General features: G+C 41.4%; 1 protein-coding gene across 3 annotated transcripts in view; it reads right to left on the bottom strand.

Moving 5' to 3' along the window:
- dlg1a (discs large MAGUK scaffold protein 1a) overlaps positions 1-22,421 on the bottom strand; it is a 107,773-nt gene that overhangs the window by 67,451 nt on the left and 17,901 nt on the right. The window contains exons 1-3 of one of the 3 annotated variants that reach the window (XM_071202930.1): positions 19,969-20,707; positions 10,876-11,478; positions 7,000-7,122 (exon numbers count right to left, since the gene is read on the bottom strand). The exons of 1 other annotated variant lie outside the window; for it this stretch is intronic. In XM_071202930.1, the coding sequence (XP_071059031.1) occupies positions 7,000-7,122; positions 10,876-11,478; positions 19,969-20,031 (789 nt within the window). In that variant the 5' untranslated portion in view covers positions 20,032-20,707. Of the gene's footprint in view, positions 1-6,999; positions 7,123-10,875; positions 11,479-19,968; positions 20,708-22,421 lie in introns of those variants that run through there. One more of the 3 variants, XM_071202928.1, reaches the window with a different exon arrangement.

Raw genomic sequence — 22,421 nt, 5'->3', positions numbered from 1 at the left:
TCCATAGTCAGGCTTTGCAAGAGGCTTCTGTGACCAGCACTTAGCAGTCTGAATATAAAATAGTTGAAGACCGGCCAAGCTGCTACAAGACAATATATACTAACAGTCCTAATTCATAAAGTAGCAACTAAATGATCATGTTGATCCTATGTTCACACCAATAGAAAGCGACTGAACAACCTGGAAACCCTGGCTCCTGTGAGGACTACCAACAAACCTGCTGGCTGAGAAAAAGTGGACTCTGACTGAAAACGAAGCCAATAAGACATTGCCTTAAGACTCTTATAAAGAGAACAATATTCTCAGTTGATTTATTATATCAGTATTCATCTTCCTGTCAAGTTTATGGTGTCAATAACTAGTGTCAACTATTCGTCATTAAAGGGAAATGGAAACACTTTTCAAACTGCTTTCCATGCGACAATATTCCCATTAGGAAATGTATTTATCTAGTCTATTTCCAATGTAAACGATCGAGATACGCACATTTATTTTTTGAAATACGTGCCTAATGACCATGGGCGCTTCCATTGCTCCGGGACTTTTCCAGTGACGTCACTGAGTGGGTACGGCTTCCTGGGCCAAAGCTCAATAACAAACAACATGGCGTGCAATGCACCAGTAGTTTACATTACAAGAAAACGGTCGTCGTCAGGAGTTTATTGTATTGCCCCAGGCTGCACAAATGCATTTTATACGAAGAAGGAAGAAGTACATTTCCATAGGCTGCCACTAAAGGATGAGAAGCTGCTCAAAGTCCAGTCTGGATGCCTGGTTCAATACAAAACATCGGATTTGAAGCCAGGATCTGTTCCCACAATATTCGATTTCTCAACGTATGCAGTCGGGAACACCAACCGTCACAGCACGTCGGCCGCGCAAGACAATGACAGTGTCAACAAACGTGAAGTTCGAGCCACCAAACGAGTTGCTTCAGCTGGTAAATATTGCAGCACTACCAGATTACTAGCTCACACATGTATTTACTGACACAGTGTGACCTTATTAATTAACGCAATCGCGTCCAAACTAAATGGTAGCTATTATTATGACGTACAATGGAGAATTGGGGGTGTTCTATAGCTCAACTAATTAAACTGGCATACACACGCTCATCTGTCGAAAACAGCCCTAAAAAGGCTAGTATTGCTGGACTAGGTGTTCAATGGATGGTATTGCAGGACCCAGAGCGCACGGAGCACAGAGTGGACAGCAGATAACGGAATTGCAGTTGTATTGCTTATAGATTATCAGAACATTTCAAAGGGGACACAGCCCCATTGGATATTAACCTATGGATTAACTACATCATCGTTTTTATCGTTGTAATGCCGTTGAAGACCAGTTTAGACCAGACAATGAGGAAGGTAAGCCGTTAGCCTAGCGCATGTTAGTACTTAGTGCCACTTGTTTTGATGTACGTTTTTGTTGATAACCTCGCGAGTTTGTATCTTTCAGTGTTGAGGTGAGATTCTGTGTCTTTCCGATCATAAACAATGTGTTGGATGTGCAGCGAGGATAAGTAATAAGGGAGCTAGGAGTGATTTTCGGTGCAGCAATAGGTTAGCATTTTTCGCTCGGGGCTAATTCAGAGGCTCACTGTTAGCATTGTGTGTTTTTTTTGAAAAAATAAATGAAAAAGATCAGTTAAATGAGTTTTTTCCCGTTATATGGATATAAAATATTCATAGTTTATTAAATATTAAGGTTCCTTAGACGTTGTTTCCTGCAAATGACGCAATTTCGGTTCCGTGGGGCCTAAGAGGATAACAGAGTTTTTTTTTTTTTTTTTGACATTTTTCGATGGCATCACCACACAATTGTTACATGTACACCAATCTGTGTTGTCCATTCGTCCCGGGTTTTGAGCAACATCTTCTTCCTCTGAGACCGAGTCGGTACTGGAACTGGTGGTCCCACTCAGCGAGTTCAGAACCGTCGGTACTTTCGGCGGATTCCGGATCGTATGCCACTCTATTCGACCGAATCGGTTAATAAGCATAGTCCATGGGATGCCTGGTAACTGTACTGTAGATGCTTCCACATCAATGTCATCTCCCGACGAATAGTCAAATTCATCGTTCAAAACGTCCATCTCATTGCAAAATTCCTCCATCGCTGCCATATCTGCTACGTTGTGTTGACTTCCGGTATGGATACCCGGAGCGAAGACCCATCCAGTGACGTCACCATTTGGGACTCCCCTAATGGCGGCGGCCTGGTCCCGGAATTCCACACCCGGCCGGCGGATAATTAATTTTCTTTTGGCGAGTAATATCATATACAATAAATATTACGATCAATATCCATTCTAAAATGAATAAACTACCGGGATATTATAGCTGTAATTGGTGTTCCCCTTTAAAGCATGATGTTCATTTTGTAAATGTTGTCTTCAGAATTTAGTAAAATAGACAATAAAGCAGGGAATGTTTTAGAGTGGGCTAACTTTTGATTGACAGGTAACCACCAAGTTGGTTTAGCTCATATTATAACTTTAACCCTTTCTAAGTTATTTGTAACTCGGGTTTTTTATAATGTCAACTCGTGTTTTCAGCTCCCCCCTTCCACATCATGACAAAAACAAGATGTCATCAGCCAACATGACAAACCCAAGGATCAAAAATGTAATCTCCAAACCAGTGGATGACGTCTACAGTCTGTGGTCAAAAACCACAAATTGGAAAACATTTAAATGAACCTGATTATGGCACTAAGTAAGCATATAGGAGTTTGCAATCAACAGCATAACTGTTCATCCTCAGGGGGACAGTAGCTATATCTGACATTGTATTAATTTATAATCCATCAGTTGTTGTTGAAACATTTCACCAATAACACAAGGTTTTAAATATGGTCTAAGGTAAGATGGACTTTTATTAATCCCTCGTGGGGAAATTGTTTCTCTGCATTTGACCCATCCTAGTGTTAGGAGCAGTGTGCTGCCATTTTGAACGGCGCCCGGGGAGCAGTGTGGGGAACAGTGCCTTGCTCAGGGACACCTCGGGAGCACTTGGTCTTGCCGGGACTTGAACTGGTGATCTTCCAGTTGCCAAGCCATCGACTTCGCCACCACCGTCTGGACCAAAGTGAAGGACTGACTGATAGTTTCATCCCTAAAGTCATTCTGCTGACATGGCTGAACAAAAGCATTGAGTTGTTTATTTCCAGGCAATGGAAAAAATGCTTCTCACTTAACAGACTCTCTCTAAACCACCATATGCAGTGTAATAACTTAAGTTGCACAACACAGCACGAAAGCAACCTGAGCTTCTCGCCCACAATCAGTAAGGAAAGATTAAGACATCAATCAAGTGGCCTGCAGTGTGAACACACAGTAAGGAGCTACCACCGGAGCTAGCGTAAATTACAACTGAAACCATATCATTAGCCTCTGACAGTCATTCTCTACAACCAGTGTGTCTGCAGCCACCATGACTCAAAACACAATACACTGACATGACAGGCTGACACAGCAACAATTCACTGAGTCACTGGCTACATCACTATTAGCCCTGCCTTCCTGTGCCTCTCTCCATCACTTTTACCTTCTGTCTCTCTAGCTCTGTATCTCTCAAGTCAAATGTCAGCCAGTGAATGTTGGCTCTATTAATATTTCAGGACCAATTAAATAAAAGCACACATTATGCATGTTTAATGTCCGCCTGCTGAGAGAGACAACTTTGCCCTTCCATCATCTACAGGTAATGATGGATAGCCTAGCATACAAATGCTGTGTTGTTGTTTTTTTAAACAAATGATTTACTACTCCCCCCACAGATTGACCCGCAACCTATTTCAGATATCAACTCAGCGTGCACCAGACAGTCTGACCCTGTAACCCAGTAGCTATTTCGTTATGTAGGTTTAACCGTAATACAGACTAAAGGCTTGATTCCTACTGGTTTTAGCAGAGACTGTTTATATGTAATAAAACATTTGTAGTTAAGGAGAAGTGCAAATCAACCACTTTTTAGGGGCCAACTGAAATCAACACATATTTTATTATTTTATTTCTTGCCCTGTCATGTTGTCCTAGCTTGCCTTTAATTTGAACATGGCTCTCAATAGAATTGTAATAGATATTGGCTTCTTGTTGTCAACAACAATACAGAAACGCTGGTGCAGCTAGAAGCACTGTAAACACGACGGCATGCAGATCTATACTGCAGTCTCCTCCACTGGTCCCTAACCATGTTGGCTCTCCCCCAGCCCTTCCATTAGATCCCTTTCAGATTCTGGTAAGGACCATTTTGAAAAGATATGTCAAGCTGCCCTGGTAAATAATGGGGATATAGAGGGGTAAACATAAAGCACTGCAGAGCGAGCAAAGCACCGGCTCAATCCCAACAGGCCGGATCAAATATTCAGACTCTCAGTGTCTGGGGGTGGGCTGGGTTTTTTTCTTAGCTACGCAGCTCAGTTTTTTCTTTGCACAATATAATAATAATAATAGCAGCAGATCAAATGACTTCACATCACATGAAAGGGGTGTTTTTAGTGATTATGCAGCTCCACAGATCTTTTTAGTGAGTTTGAGCTGTTTTAGCAGAAACATTACCAGTGTGTTTACTTTCACCTCTAACATATTGTCATATGGCTTAAGTAGGCAGCACACTACTGTACCAGCTAACCACCAAACTGTATACACACAAAGGTAGCAACTAGCTGGGGAACATTGTATAGCATTTTGCAGCTAAAGATAAAAACATTATAAAACACTGATTAAAGAAAAGTGAATATAGAACTCACATCCACCAGGGAGCCAGAAACATAACTCTAAATGAGAGAAAATGTAACTTCGTCATTGTTTCAATGTGTAAATAGGCAACTACCTTTCGGATATTGCAGGTTTTAACATAGATGAACATAAAAGATAGCGGACATAAAGGCAAAACTAATGTAGACTGTAAGGGCGACCACATATGAAAGGATGCATATTCAAACTTTCAATAACTAAAAGCTACACTGTCCCCAAGTGTCAGCTATAGCTAGTTCCATGCTGTTGTCTGCAGCTCTATAGCTTACTCTGTCTCTCGGTCAGTCCCAAAGTATCCCCCCCCCCCCCCCTTGATGGCCACATGTTCCCCCTAAGAGGTTCAAATTTGTGTGTGTGTGTGTGTGTGTGTGTGTGTGTGTGTGTGTGTGTGTGTGTGTGTGTGTGTGTGTGTGTGTGTGTGTGTGTGTGTGTGTGTGTGTGTGTGTAATGAATAAAGTGATTGCATGACCACATGAATGCATGCAGGTAGGTGGAGGCAGCTTTTGAAATCAGGCTTGTTTTATTAAACATAAATGGATTTAAGTCCAAAGGCAAGCCAGATAAAGGTGGACAAATAATCCTGTCAGTGCCTTTTCCTAAGGCTAATCACCTTAAAAGGAAATTGTTAAAATAAGCATTTATTATATGCACATGTACAGCAATTGATTTGTCTATTCATCCGTATGGCTTTCCATTCGGAGGCAGTCCCTGACTGTTAGACATTACAGTAAGTGCTGAGTAAAGGTCTGGCGGGGTCCTTATTTCAATGACTGTATCGGCAGGAGGGGACATAGATTAATTGAAGAGGGGATTGTCTGATTGACAGGTTGATTAACATTGAGCAACAAATCTGTGTCTGTCTGCCTGTAATTCTCTCTTTATCCCATCTCCCCCACCCTCTGTTTCTTTCCTTCCTTTCCTTATTATGTGCATTAGCCTAATGACCAAGAGCCATTAAGGTTTCTGTGTTGTGATACTTACTGTTATATAAACTCTACTGTGTTATAAAAAGACAGCAAGCGACATTTTTACTGTTGCTCCTCATTCAATCTCTGCAGTGGATATGCATTTTATTGGTGGAGTTATTTAAGGAAAGTCAATTATACTGCCGCAGTGTCGACTGCATTTCCTCCTCAGTAAATACAGTAGACTTTCCAAAATGTCAATACAGGTATTAATCTGCCATTCGTTTTTTGAGCCTCCTTCTCAGCAATATTCAATAACTCAGTTAAATGCTCGCCATTAAATAGTTTGATTTATTAAGCCAAGTCAGACCTTGATTTGATGGGGGGTATTTCCCTGCCTCTACTGCCTCCTGCAGTTTCTACGCTGCAATTACCAGGGGAGGGGAAGAGGAAACTGTCTATGTTATTTTTCCACTCTCATTACTTTCTTTACTATAAATACTTAAGACACAAGCTACATAAGAGGGTAAAGTACTTCACAATGTGAAAAGCAGCAGAATGTACACACATTATAGGAAACAAACAAGGTGGTGGGTAAAAAGTAAAGAAAAGATCGGAGCCAAAACAAATATTTGTGATGCTTTTTGATTTCCTTTTTTTTCATTATCAAGTAAAGACACAATCACAAACCGCATGCGCAGTACAAAAATACACAAACATGAACAACCACAGTTTTAGCTCTGTGTTCACATGGTTCAGAGAAAAAAAAACAGTAGATGCATTTCAGCTGACTTTTGGTTTTGGCTTCAGGAGATAAGTGTCGACAGTCTTGATGAAGTACATTCATGTTTAAAAATGTAGATACAAACAAAGCGTGAGCAGATATACCTTGTCTCACATATAAAGAACATATGAAACGTTCCACTCTCTTCTGCCTGCCTTTGCATTTATAGGAATATAAACATGTTGAAAGCTATTTGTTCATAAAGATTTGATTCCTTGCACCATCTGGCACTTTATCCATTTGCAGAGTAGAGATGTTCCTAATAACTATTTAATGATATTGAAATGCTACATGAAACACTTTGTAAGAGACGGGATTCTATGAGGTTGTGAACGCATGGTGTCTCTGAATTTCAACCAATGCAACAATAATTCATACAGATTCACACAGATTCTGCACAACTGTCTCAAAAAACACAGAAAATCAGAGATTAAAAGGATAAAAAATTGACTGCATGCTCTTATATAACTTACAACGTGAGGGACAACTGAAAATGAACATAAAAAGAACCAAGCTATGGAGGCATGCGACGGGCTCAGAGGCGGGGTTACCTGGTAGTGGGCGTGGCTATGAGAATAGAGGGAAGAGAAAGGCGGGGCTGGGACTTCATTCAGCCTCTCCCCCTCTGGGTGACGCCACCCCTCGTCATCATACGGACCCTCAGGTGATTCTACCTACGATGCACAGACAGATCTCAGCATGGTGCAACATACACACACATGTGCAACACACGCACATACATACTCTCTCACTCTCTCTCGGCTAACTTTATATTTTAATATGTAGGTCCTTCATGTCACTCGTAGTCAAGGACAGATTATAAATTTCAACCATTATTGTGATAATACTATATTTACAAATAACTGCCTTACAAAGCGTTACCTAGAGAAACAGTGACGTTTTAAGCCTGGTTCATTTCTGCTTTAATAGGTAAGAAAATACATCATTTTCAGATAAAATCAGATACTGCAGTGTGTTTGGAGAATTGAATGGGTAATGTAAGGGTAGTCTTAGTGCATCTGTTATTACTTGTTCTTTCTTTCTTATAGTAGAATTAAGCGACTGCCTTATACAGTATCCATGAGGAATAACAATTGCCAAAATGTGGGAACATTAAAATAGATTTTTCCATTATAGAAAACAGGTCAGAAAGGTGGGTAAACTACCTCTAACAGCCACACATTAACTTACAACTAAATGTACACGTTTTCATTGGCCTACTATTTGTAATATGGTCATACAGAACTAAATGTTGACCAATATGCAGTTGCATGTTGGCTTTATAAGATTAAAGGTAAACACATAAGTACTATAGTCACAAGATGATAAATATGTGTGTGTGTGTGTGTGTGTGTGTGTGTGTGTGTGTGTGTGTGTGTGTGTGTGTGTGTGTGTGTGTGTGTGTGTGTGTGTGTGTGTGTGCGTGTGCGTGTGCGTGTGTGTGTGTTGGTGTGTAAGAAGCAGGGAACATGCCCATGGGGAGAACAAGGTGGCAGGTCCATCTGTCATACAGAAGCAAGCCAGATCCAGATCCTGGGGTCACACACACACACACACACACACACGACAAACATACACAAACAATTTGGCTAGGAGGAGTTCCCAAAATAACCTGAACACCCGAATACCCTGAAGGCTACACATACATTCACCACCGATTTCACACTGTCATACAGGTGATGAGCAACTTTGAAGCTTTGTGAAAAGCAGTGATGATGATACGGCGGTGTGGATGAGGTTGTGGAGCCTCTGTGCTACTAAGGGAATGAGGATGATGTAATCCTACAATGACTACAGCTCAAAACTCTTTAGCTGCATTTCCACAGACACCAACCGATTACCGTGCATGGTCGCTGTACAGTAAACAGAGATCACAAATGGAAAGCTATATTGATGCATGGATGGTTAAACAAATCATTGCATCGATCAACATCACAACCAATATGAACTCTACATGCCCCCTCAGCAGTGAAATGTTTATGGATTAAAGTGACAGAAAAGTGGTGTCCAACCACAAGGTGGAGCTACACACCCACATGTTATTCACCACATGGACAACATCTTCACTTCGGTCCAAGGCTTTCCAGCAGACACACTTTGGACTCGTGCTGACTGACTCCTGAGTCAGACTTGGGACATGACTAGGAAGTGACATGACGAGACATGACTTGGAAGTGACACACCACTCACCCCAAATATATGCACACACACATAGACACTCTACTACTACTGACACATAAGTGTTTATATAAGACAATAATACACTTACTAATAATCACTTATGCCAGAATGTACAAAGGATGACATATCAGTGGGGGATGATAGAAAGAAAAAACGGAGGAAATGAAAGAAAAGAGCCAAGACGATGAAAATGACAGGAAATGAAGAAGCAGAGGAATCCTGGGACATTTAAAATCTTACAGTATAATGTCTGTCAGGTGTTTCAAAATAACTGTAAAGCCTTCTGTGGCTTACGGCTTTAAATAAAAAACGGTTTATTCCTAACAGAGTGACAGAGAACCCCCAAGAAAAACAACTGAGTTGATGTCTTTGATCACCTCCCTACTACCATTTCATTCAATGTGGGAGCAGATTATGTAATATTCTCAATTTGCATATGCAATGTTGGTGGAATACGGGCATGCTTTTGTAAGTTCCCTCATAGAAAAGACCATCATTGTGATTTACGAGACAATACGAAAACATACAGTCCCTAAAAGAGTGATTAGAAAAGTCAACAAAAGATGAAGACATGATGAAACATAATGATGTTTGTGTTATCATGTTTTGGAATGAGTGTCGGGGAAACAACTGTGCGCACGTGAAAGAGAGAGTGTGTGTGTGGTCAGAGTGATGTAAGCACTAATCTGCAGACAGATACATCCCAATCAACCAAAATAAAAAGATTACCAGGCTACGCTGCGCTATTATGAGTGTGTGAGAGAGAAAGAGAGGGAAAAGAAAGAGACAAAGAGAGAGGGTGCCAGACAGACAGACCGAGTGCAGAACAGAGATAGTAATGGGCCGCTTTACTAAAAAATGGGACGAGGATTTGACTAAATCCCTGAGCGCACAGCTCCACGAAAGTATTCTCCTGGTACAAAGAAAGGCTCTGTGCATGGAAGGAAATGTAGGCCAGTATCCTTGACTTCGAAGTACATAAAAAAAGACCTATCTAAGTCTGTAGCCATAATAAAGCAGGTCTTTTTAGGAGCTGCCTCTGCCACCTTGACCAGAGACAAAAACCCCAAAATAGAAACTGACGGTATTAGATATGACATTAGACCAATTTTAAATAATTTACAACTAATTATAATAGACATGAAGCATATCACCGCTGATGGCAAAAAGTCTGTTATCTCTAACGACTCATCTTTTCAGAGACTATGACAAACAGGCTTAATTTAAGCTTTCATTTTGCAGTCTATCCAGCGGTGTTCAAAAGGAAGTTTTAAAAGCACAAGGTTTCCAGAGAACTGTAGTCACTTTAGAGTCAATTTAAAGAGGAATGAAATGTAATCAAAAACAAAGTAGTAAATTCCTTTGAAATTGGCGATGATTTTTAGGGGAAGATATTTTTTGGGGCAGAGAGTGCCTTTATCAGAGATACAGTGATGAAAGGGGGGAGATAGAGGGGGAGACATTGCCTGAACATTTATGTGAGCTTGGGAGTCGAATCTGCATACTTGGCAGTGGCCTTTTTCATCAACATGTTAAACCAATGTTATTGTTCATGAATATTTACTGAATGCATCAATGTATCCTTTCCAATCTTATAAAAAACATAAAATACCAACGTTAAGCATTTATAGTTATAGTCAACAGTGACTTGAACAACAACAAATGAAGTGCTTATGGGGCAGTAACATTAATAAGTATATCATATTTTTCTAGTGGAATGTAAGCACTCATTTGAGTCCTGTTAACTGTGCGATCTCATCAAACATACAGTAGCTTAAGGCCACGAGTACGTGTCCTCAAAACATATCTGGCAAACACATTTGGTAGTAAAGCATCAGGGTTAGGAATAGAACAACTCTCACTCCCAAATTAATTGAAAGAGACTACAGCAAATCTAAAAGAAAGTTACAACTTCATATATTATTATGGGACTGCTAAAGGTTGATTTAAATATTAAGTTATGTAAACAAAGCAGAACAATTATTTGTCAATTCAACTATGATCGATTGATGCTGTGCCTCAATTATGTTCAAATGTACTTTAAAAATCATGAGCTCAAAAAGTAAATAAACACAGACAGGTAGACAGCTGTTGTGATGGGGAACTGATTGACAGTGTCAGTATAATGTGTGTGTGTGTGTGTGTGTGTGTGTGTGTGTGTGTGTGTGTGTGTGTGTGTGTGTGTGTGTGTGTGTGTGTGTGTGTGTGTGTGTGTGTGCGCAAACTGATGAAAGAACCTTAGTTACCTGAGCAGGCGTGATGTGTGTGTGAGTCACGTATCCGTGAACGTGTTGAATTTGAGATAGCTGCCGCTCCGCCACCTGAACCAACTCCGCGCCACGCAGGTCACCGTGGCGACCCAGAGATCCGTCCCCCCCCAGAGATTGCTCCCTTTCTCTCTCCATGGTGCTGGCACACCCTGCCTCCCTTCTCCAGGTCCCCCCTTCCCTCGACTCTCTCCCTTCCCTTCCCTTCCTACCCAGGGTGCCTCCGCCCCTCCCCAATGTGCCTCCGTCTCTACATAGGGTCCCCCCCCCCCTGTCCAGGGTCCCGCTGTCCCTTCCTAGGGTCCCTCCTTCCCTCCCAAGTGTCCCTCCGTCCCTTCCTAGGGTCCCTCCGTCCCTCCCAAGTGTCCCTCCGTCCCTCCCAAGTGTCCCTCCGTCCCTCCCAAGGGGGCCTCCGTTCCTCCCAAGGGTGCCTCCATCCCTCCCAAGGGTGCCTCCATCCCTCCCAAGGGTGCCTCCATCCCTCAGTTCGCTGGCTACTCCCATATGATGCAGAACGCAGGGGTGATGGTGGAGTTTTGGGGCACCTGGTGATGCCCCTTCTTCTTCTTGACACCGATACTTCTATTGTAGGAAAGGACGGTGAGGAGGAGGAGAGGAAACGAGGAAATGACAAGGAAAAATAGAATGGTTGGGAAGACGAGGTGTAGGAAGGTGGGAACAAAGTAGGGGGGAAAAGGACAGAAGAAGAAAGAGTGTTAGTTCAGAAGCAGAAAGAGTTATGCAGGCTGGAAAAGAAGAAGGTAATAGTGTGAAATTGTAACAAGCATATAAAAGAGCAGAGTGTGTGCAATGTATATGTGTGTGTGATGAGATTATTTGTGGTGTGTGTGTAAGCTCATGGGGCTGTCCAGGTGTACAACCAGCGTGGTCCTAATTGTTTCCTGAGCTTCCTGCACTATACATATGGGAATGCACAACACACAAACCTAAACGCACACACACACACACACACACACACACACACACACACACACACACACACACACACACACACACACACACACACACACACACACACACACACACACACACACACACACACACACACACACACACACACACACACACACACACACACACACACACACACACACACACACACATGGGAAGACTTCACTTGAAACAGAAGTTTATAGGCAAAATGAGGCAAAACTGAATGAGGACAGTGAGCGGGAGACGAGCCTGCCTCAGGGAATGACTGTTTCTTCCTCTCCTCCTCATCTCTCTGTACCTTCATCACGTCGCTTTGCCTTCCACATCTCTGACTCGAGCTACAGTAACTCTCACTGTTGTCCTCTCCTTCCTCTCTTCCTCATTCTCACACACTCTTCCTCGCTTCTCTTCATCTTTTAAAAAATAATATTCGATGTTTCTCTTTCTGCTTTACTGGACCGGGTAAAGGGAGAAGTTAGTGAAGCTGAGGACGGAGGGACGACAGGTCCTACTTTTACAGTAAATCCTCAACATTGTGGTTACATGGTGTGTGACAGCTGAGCATTTAAGAGGGTGGTCTGTAAACTGAATACACACTCACTCCTTCAAAGAAGTACACTAATGAGGTGAATTATGGTAAAATCGTTTATCGTGTGTTAATTATTCCATTTAAATGTAAATGACTCAGAAGAGAAGATACCGATAAAGAGAAGAAGATGATTTCCAGGAGGACTTTTAAAGCTTCAAGGAAATTGGATAATTAGTCTTTGATCATATCAACACCAATATATTGGTTTAATTTCAGCTAAGACACACAGGTAATATAATACAGTCAGAAAATGATTGCACATTATCCAAGTAGAATCTAGTAACTCATTTCAAGTATGCTTGACTTTAACCCAAGGTTAATGGGACAATTAACTACAAATGCAAGTGAGTGTATAATGTGTGAAAAGCACATATACAATAAAAGGATTTTCAGCACTCGCATGGTAAGACTATTTTTCTGCTAAATGCACAACATTATTTCACAGCTGGACACTTAAGAGAGATACACCGGATCAGAGCCTGAAGAGGTAAAAACAAATGCAGTAGACATTTTAAGTTTAAATGCCATGTCAAACATAAATGACAATTTCTCTGCTTAAAGGGGACCTATCATGCAAAATGCACTTTTGTACGTCTTTTATGCATGAATATGTGTCCCCGGTGTGTCGGGGAACTCATCAAGTGTCAGAAAACACAACCCTCTCTCTCTTCCTCCATACCCAAATCTCTAAAAACGGGGCTGCAACGGAGCTGATTATTATTTGAATTTTTCTGACGTCAGAAAAGGGGTGCTCCGCCTTTATGGGCAACTCCCCACCTATCAGGGGAATGAGAGACTGCTCGAAAGCGCTGGAGACGATTTAGTACATATGCCAGGCCTGTAAGTGGCGCTGTAGTCTGCCACAAAAGCAGAATCAGCCCTTGCAAAAACAGGGCTGGAAAAGAGCAAATAAATGAGGCATGGCAAAAAAATGCATGATCTGTTTGGTATTTTGAAAAAGAAACTTCACAGACATGTCTTATATAGGTATGGCCCTACAATATATGTTTCAAATATAGCATGATAGCAACTTTTACATTACAAGTAATCAGTTGTATCAGGTATTTGTTTCTGGATTTCATTGAGGGTCCCTTAGTTATCCTGAAATGTGTACTTGAGCCTAAACTCACTTTTATTTTGGACCCAAAAACCGAATAACCACTGTAATGTCTAAGAAGTAAAAAGTGTTATCAAAGTAAGCCTGATATTACACAGTAACACATTGGTTTCCTTCATGTTAGCCACTGTGATGTCATTGTTTCTTACTTATTTAATAATATGTTAATAACATTTTTTTGCAACATAGGGTTTAGAGTGAACTCTTAGATACATTTGAACAAGCATCCATTAAGGGTCATTTTATCCATGTGTTGTTCTGCCACATTCTGATTAACGGAATGAAGGAGATAAATGCAAGCCTAACATGAAGGAGAGGTCAACAAGACTAGAGCTCAATAACATGTGTCCAAATACACATTATTACTGGTTTGTGGGATGGTAGTGGGTGAAGTCAGAAATGTAGCATCTCAGAGCTGGAGAAGGTTAAGGTGGAGTGGTCATAGAGAGAGCTGAGATGCTAACACAGCTATCGTACAGATACAGCCTTCATGTAGCCTAAGAGAGGAGATAGATTATCCTCCCCTACAGAGAGCCGACTGTTCTCATTCATTTGACATTTGACCTTTTGGCTTAATCTCTCTCCAGGTAGTTAACACAAACCTCACTGTTGTTGCTGGATTCATCCAAACGCTGAACTCACTATAGGCAACTATTTAGCTTTGTAACATGTTGTTACAATAGTTTAGTTTAGGATAAGCTTCCATTTCATTCATTAACTAAAATAACATGTGTGCCTATGAGATGTATCACTCAGTCCCCTCCGTGTGTCTACATCAGTAACTACACAGCCCACAGTCTTAATTAATATCTGTCCCAAGAGAGACATTCTTTTCTTGGATCCAGACTGTTTAAAAAAACAAAAACTGTTATTAGTATAAGTAAAAAAACCTGTAAGAATGACTGAAGATGAAAGACAGCAGTTGATTCAATGTGTGACGATTCCAAAACCATGCTTTAGCATCCACTGACCGACAGCAAGACCAATGAAAGATTGAAGCCCTTTCTCTCTGCATCGACTCTACACTGCAGCTGGCTGTCATGTATTGTCTGCTACGAGATGCTAAATCTATTCTTGATATCGTATTTTAGGTCAGGGCAGCTGCTTTGCACAGGAGAGTACGTCTGTGCAGAACAGAATCAGCTAATTCTTACAAATTCAAGTGGACGTGGCTCTGTGTGCTCTCCCCTGCTGCATGCTTTAACCTCATTTAAAGCAAACGCTGCTCTGACTAAATGAACTGATCTGAACCCGTCTCCTGACCTTCAGCGCACTTCATTTCTCTTCGCCTCTCGGCCTGATCTTTTCATTCACTGCCAGAGTCAGAAATGCCTCAAAAATAATCTGGAGATTGGCGGTTGAACGCCAGGCACTAAGACCCTGAAGAGACCCTGGCTCACACTGTTGTCACAACACTGCTGCTACTGCCCTCTGTACTCACATGCACATGCACACGCACATGCACACACACACACACACACACACACACACACACACACACACACACACACGCACACACGCGCACACACACACACACACACACACACACACACACACACACACACACACACACAGTCAGCCATAGTCCTATATTTGGTCTTTCTTTTTCCAATCGCACAACTCTTCGTTAATTAATGCTTGAATGGACAGCGCCACCAATATGTCTCTTTCTTCCTCACAGTGTGTGTGTGTGTGTGTGTGTGTGTGTGTGTGTGTGTGTGTGTGTGTGTGTGTGTGTGTGTGTGTGTGTGTGTGTGTGTGTGTGTGTGTGTGTGTGTGTGTGTGTGTGTGTGTGTGTGTGTTTCAGAGCTGTTCTAATCAGGATTGTGCCTGCAGATATCCTGCATAGAAACACAAACAGATGAACAAACTTGGACACACACGTGCACACTGTTGCTGTCATGTGTTAGTGTGTCAGCCAGTCTTGCGTAGCCGGAGAAACGTGACTAGATTGGGAACATCCTAGTATGTCTACGTGATGGTGTGCATCTCTATGTATGTGTGTGTGTGTGTGTGTGTGTGTGTGTGTGTGTGTGTGTGTGTGTGTGTGTGTGTGTGTGTGTGTGTGTGTGTGTGTGCATGCGTGCGTGCGGGTGTGTGTGTGTGTCAGAGTAAAGCCAAGCGTTAGTCACGCTTGGTGAAATATGAAAGAGCAGGGGATCCTCTGCCGTAAGGGGCTTCTCACACACACACACACACACACACACACACACACACACACACACACACACACACACACACACACACACACGTGCCTTCATCTCTTTCTCTATATCTTTTCATTCTCTCCATCTCCTATATCACGGTCTCTCTCATGCTGTATTACCATGAAATACAAAAATACGTATCGCCAAAGGAGAAACATCAGATAACAGCTGATGATTAGAGTCATTTGGCATCAATGACAACGTGGCGATAACAAACATTAATGGTCTTAAAATATAAAGTTAGTAAAGCCCATTGTAATCAAAGGACACAGGAATGAAACATCGTGTTGCGAGAATTTCACACATTTTATTTCCAAACTACAGTAAAATGATATATTTCTTAGGTAAAATATATGATTTATTCATTCAGTCTCCAGAGGATGCTTTCATTGCCCATATCAGCGTCCTCTCTGATACTACATGGTGATGTAATGTCACTAAATGGTGGAGGGCTTGTGGGAAAATGAGGTCAAAGTCAGAGTTATACAGGCTCCACTCACACGACGTAGATGCAGTTTTCAAAACACTACAACGTTAGCATCCACATGGAATTAAAATCTAAGATCAGCAAAAAGCTATTCTGAAATGATTATATGATATATACAAATAGAAAACAGCGACATTAAATTAATTATTTAAAAATGTCAGATCATAGCTGCATACCTACATAATTAAACCAATAACGGACGTTTGACTAAAAGTTAGTCACGAATGTCTTAAATATATCTTTAAACATGTTAAAGGAAGAGAAGACATGTGTTGATATAATAGAAAGAGGAAACTTCCCGGGGGCGGCAGTCAGTAAAGAGTCTTCAGTAAAAATAAACAGACCTGAGCAGAAAGAGAGGAACAGATTCATCTATTTTGAATGTGTCTGACCTAGTTGAGGTGTGCTTGATTTAACTTCTTGGGCACCTTAAAAGTCTTAGCAATGGACATGAACTCTGATTTCCATCTTACAGTTACTTTAGATGTGATTCAAATCAAACTTTACTTTATGTATGTGTCTAATAATTCAGACAAGATATTCAAGTACAAGTATTTACATGAGTAAGCCTGCCGTAAATATTGTTTTCAGTAGCTGAAAGGGATCTGTGACTTTCGATCCAAAGGTAAAACATAGGAAAAGTATGTTTATATCTGCTCACTACTATTTACTTTTTTTTTTAACTTCAGCTTTTTCTGAATTACTAAAAGCATTACATCACACTGAGGATGTCACTCGACAGGGAATACATTTGTGTGTTTTTTTATTTTTGCTATTACAGCTACAGTATACAGGTACCATTGTGTCATTGTTTTGATATCGGTAATTTATTTGTGTTAATGCAAGGCAAACACTTCGTGTAACTGCTTCACATTCTATTTTCTATGTTCTATGTTTTAGGGCTGCTCCTCTCATCGATAAGTTGACTCATTTATCCTTTTAGTCTTAGTTAGAGATGTCCCGATCCGATCACGTGATCGGGGATCGGAGCCGATCACGTGATTTTCAAAAGATCGGAATCGGGAGAAAAAAATCGGGGATCGGGATTTTTATTTTTTTTATTAATATTTAATGTTACAAAACAAAAATGACCATGTTCACGTCTTAAAGTCATCCTGAGGCCTTAGTTTTGGTTTAAAATGACACAACATCATGTATGTGTTGCTTCTTTTGGGCTTGTTTTCAGACCTGGTTGCTTATTTCTCTCAAATCTGGCAACAGAGTGGGCGCAGTGTCTAATAGTAGCAGTAAGCTAACGAGAGGCTACGTTCAGCTGGTGACTCGGGAGTCGGGACAGAGAAAATGTCAGGAGTTTGGAAGTATTATAAAATTGAAAGCGAAGGCAGTGTAACAGCCAGATACAATGTTTGCAAGGCGGAGGTTCCTTTGTGGAAAGACTCAGTTTTTTTACATCTGTCGAATATATATAAACTAATATATTATTGATAATCATATGTTAGTTGACTATGTTTACAGCATTAGGTCACAGGTTTTATATTAACAAGAAGATGCAGATAAAGTGAACTAGGTAAACATACATGTGAATGAGAATCAAGATAAGTATTGCCTCAACCCAAGCCATCCCTGATGTGTCAAGAATAATGTCCGACACAAAGACCATCTCTAAAAATAAAATAATTTGCAAGCTCTCAGAAACATTTGATCATCCTCAGGTCACACTCTCTCGTTACCCTCTCTAACTAAACTTTCAGAGGACAAAAACCAGCGCTCCTACTGTGACACACACTCGTGACTCTCTCTCTCAAGCTCCAGTTGTCTCTCAGCCAGCCTCTATCTAACAGACTGTCATGGTGGGGTGATGTAACAGGACAGAAGTGAACATCGTACAGTTGATTATGGCCTAACTGCTGAACTGGACAACAGTTCAACACCCATTGCATGCTCATATCAACAGATACACACAGTCCAGTTGTCCTACACTCTCTTCTTATACTACAGCACTTATGAACCTCTCAAAGGAAACGGATCCCCCTCCTCTGTGGTTTAAAGATGTCACATTAGATTAGCTGCTAAACTAAAAGTACTTTTTTGAATTATAGACATAAATCTCTTTCTGTGAGTCTCTCTCGCTCTATTTTTCAAGCTCATGACCAGTTTGCAGTGCGTTATTGAGACAAGTTTATGGACCTGTTTCATGGAGACATTTCAGGTTAGCTGTGTGTTTTAAAGGCTTTTCAAATATGCTGCACAGTGTAGCAACAGTTCCTGCACATCAAAGGCACCGTTCCACAAGCACTTGGGTGGAAGTTTAATATTTCATGTGTTGGTTTTCCACTCAACTGTTTCAGAGTACTTTGCAAGATGATGATTGTCAATTTTAGCCTTAACTCATTCACTTAGATATAATGCAATAAGTGGTTTTACTTGTAAGGGATATGGCAACAATCTAGCACCGTTTTTTCTTTCCTAATTTAAAGCAGCTTAAATGTGAATTTAAGAATCGTATTTTTCAGGGTCATCACAGTACAACTACTTTACGTACAATGCAAAGCTTTATTTTTGACCTACAACAATTTAGCCTCGGACTGTGGGAAGATCATAGCACCAATGCTGCAGAGTTTGAGTCTATCATCTTTCAAACAGTGCTTCACCATCCACTGTGCTGCCATCAACTGCTCTATGGCTAAGTTGCAAATAAAAGTGGAAATAAATCCACATGAAGAAACTGATGCTGGATATTTAACCTGAATACTTTTTTGGCGATGCAAACTGTAATGAAAATGAAAGGTTCTTTCTTGAAATAAATTATTTTTTATGAAAACGATATCTCAACACTGTATCACCGCAATGCCCACTTGGATTTTATAATCTGTTTTAAATTAAAAACCTTTAGCTTTTAGACTGTTGGTTGGACAACATGAGGATCACTCTTCAATATTTTGACATTTGTCTAAATAACCAATTACTGTAATCACAGAAATTACTTACAATTTAGTCAATGAAGCTGTCATTGTGAATTATGTTTCTTTCAAAGGACTCAAATTTACCAAGGAATATTTGAATTGTAGAATTCTTTCTGTGCTTTATAATTTCAATGTTTTTACAAAATAATGTATACATTTTACAGGTATATTCACATATAAGAAGAATCAGATACTATAGTTGCAGCAAGATAACTTGCAAGGAAGACACACACACACACACACACACACACACACACACACACACACACACACACACACACACACACACACACACACACACACACACACACACACACACACACACACACACACACACACACACACACACACACACACACACACACACACACACACACACACACAAACCCCTCTCTTTCTCTCTCTCTATATATGTCTCTCCTGCTGGCTACTAACCCTCAACTTAGTTTACCCAGAGTCCCTTGAGAAGCTTAGTCATTACCCCTTTCTCTCTGTCTCTCAGCACATTTTGCCTTAGTCAGTCCCTCTCTCACTCTCCATTACACTTTACCTTTACCCCATGTCTTCCTTGCTCTCTCTCTTTCTCTCTCTCTTACACACACATGCAAACACACACACACACTCTCACACGCACACACACACACACACACACACACACACACACACGCACACACACACACACACACACACACACACACACACACACACACACACACACACACACACACACACACACACACACACACACACACACACACACACACACACACACACACACACATCTCTCTACCTACCTTGCATCCAAACATCAAAGATATGGTGTTGTTGGTGCATGCTACTTTGCAGTGGCACAACATGTGGCTAACGTTAGCTAGCTGGTCCCGCGCTGGGGGGGCATCCTAGTCCTCACACACTCACACACACATCCACAACACACACACAAACATCAACATTTACACAAACACATGCACAAGCATGTGTAACATTTGCCTCGCTCCATCCCGTCCCACAATCCACCACTCTGTCGGCCCCCCCGCCCCCCCAATGCCTGGCTACGGTCCTCAGCTGTGGCAGGCCAGCGTCCTCTCCCTCTCACTCTTCACTGCTCTCATCTTCATCATCATCTTCAATTGTGTAATCCTCATAGCTGGTCAGGATGCAAGAGGCAACATGTTCAATGGTATCTTCAGTGTGTGTGTGTGTGTGTGTGTGTGTGTGTGTGTGTGTGTGTGTGTGTGTGTGTGTGTGTGTGTGTGTGTGTGTGTGTGTGTGTGTGTCTGAATCTGTTCAGCACGTGTGTTTTCAGAGTGTTGTTGTTGTTGTTGTTGTCAGCATGTGTGTGTCAGTCTGTCTGTGTGCATGATTAAGTGTGTGTGTGTATGTCAGTATGGCTGTAGTCTCTCCTGTCCTCCTCTCTGCAGCAGCAGCCCCAGCCCTCTATCTCCCCTCTCACTATCTGTATGAGAGTGTGCCTCTCTCGTTCCATCGTTCCCCTTCTCCCTCTCTCTCCCTCTCCCGCTCTCTCCCTCTCTCTGCATAGCTTGCTCTCTCTCCCTCGCCACGCTCCACTGCCTCTCTTGGCCCGCCTCTCAACAGCAAGATCAGTGAGAGAAAGAGGAAAGACTTGCACACAGAGGTTGAAGGCGGATTAAAAGTCTGACGTCCTCTACCTATTTTTTTTCTATCTGATGCAGTGATGCTCTGCCTTTTATAGTCATATTCCACTAAAACACACACACACACACACACACACACACACACACACACACACACACACACACACACACACACACACACACACACACACACACACACACACACACACACACACACACACACACACACACACACACACACACATCCACCCACATTAAAAGGGCAAGGAGGAGGGGAGTCCAGTATTAAAGGGGCAACTCAAGATTCACTTGACCAAATATGACGTTGGTGCAGAGGGGACAGTCGAAAGACAATGTTGTTACATCATCCAGAGTCCGAAGCCATGAACCCCCAAACACGCACACATTCCAGGGGTGACTTAGTCAATTGATATTTCGACAGAGTTGCTTGGCTGGCGGCGGGAAGACGACTGTGAATCAAGCTATTTCTACCACATGTGACCAGGACATGATCAGTGGAGAGGGAGAATAGTCATTAACAATCGCAATGAGCCAGCACCGGACACGATTTTGGACAGAACTCATGCATACATACATGAGGTTATGTAATGTTAAGTAATGTCCCAGGAAAGTCTGCTTGCAAGATGAGTTTCTATTGCGCTGCAGACTAAGTTGAGACAGCTTCAACTTTTTGCAGGACAACCCTGCATCTTTTTTCTGGAGCTCCTTCTGTGTTGGTCTAAAATAATTGAGAAAGATTAGCCTTTTCTGTCAGGCTGAATCTGGACTAAGGTGTTAAAGAATATCTTTATGTATGATCAATTGTGTGTACAAAACTGTACTTAACAAGCTCTTTATGCAGCTGTACTAACAGGCGTAATGTTATTTAAGGATATTGCATATACAAAAAAAAAGTACAAAGGAATTGTTTTATGGCTATTTTACTGTAAATATTAAAGTATGTGCTATGTACAGACTGATACAATATCATTATTAAAGTCATATTCTGAGATGTTATTACAATTTACGATAATGTGCTATTATTACATAAAAGATGACTACTATACAGTAGGCCTACTATAACAAACTATACGTTCGCTATATCATTCGCTAATCAGTAAATCAAGTCACAGGTTATCAAACTTTAGGTTTATATTTGGCCAAACATTTAACACTTTATGGTGTAAAATACATTGTGATCTCTATATGATCAATCCAATTGACCCTAACTGTGAATCTGTCCACATGCTAACTATGTGAACTCTACCACATGCCAGCGATGCTGCTGCTCCTGGCCACGCCCCTTTGGAGCGGCATGCAAGCAGTGAGCTCTGTGAAAGCTAGAGTGTCTACCAGCAGAAACTCAGGTAAATGATGCCATTATTAAACGTCATATTATGTTCCAAAGCACATCAATGATTATTTCTGAAATAGTATGGAGCTCAAAACCTTTCTTGCACAAAGTAGGACCTTTTATATCCGGATTTTTTACACATACTCTCTCTAGTACAGCATTAGCTCTGAGTGTTAGCGATGCTTGCTAACGGAAACAAAGACCATATTACTTCCAAAAGGCTTTGCGCATCTTATAGGAGACGATAGGTTGGGCCGTGCGCGGAACGTTGCCAGGA

The sequence above is a fragment of the Pseudochaenichthys georgianus genome, chromosome 4 (assembly GCF_902827115.2).
Source record: "Pseudochaenichthys georgianus chromosome 4, fPseGeo1.2, whole genome shotgun sequence".
Classification (NCBI taxonomy): domain Eukaryota; kingdom Metazoa; phylum Chordata; class Actinopteri; order Perciformes; family Channichthyidae; genus Pseudochaenichthys; species Pseudochaenichthys georgianus.
The sequence above is the reverse complement of the archived record's forward strand: the minus strand, read 5'-3'. Positions and strand labels throughout refer to the sequence as shown.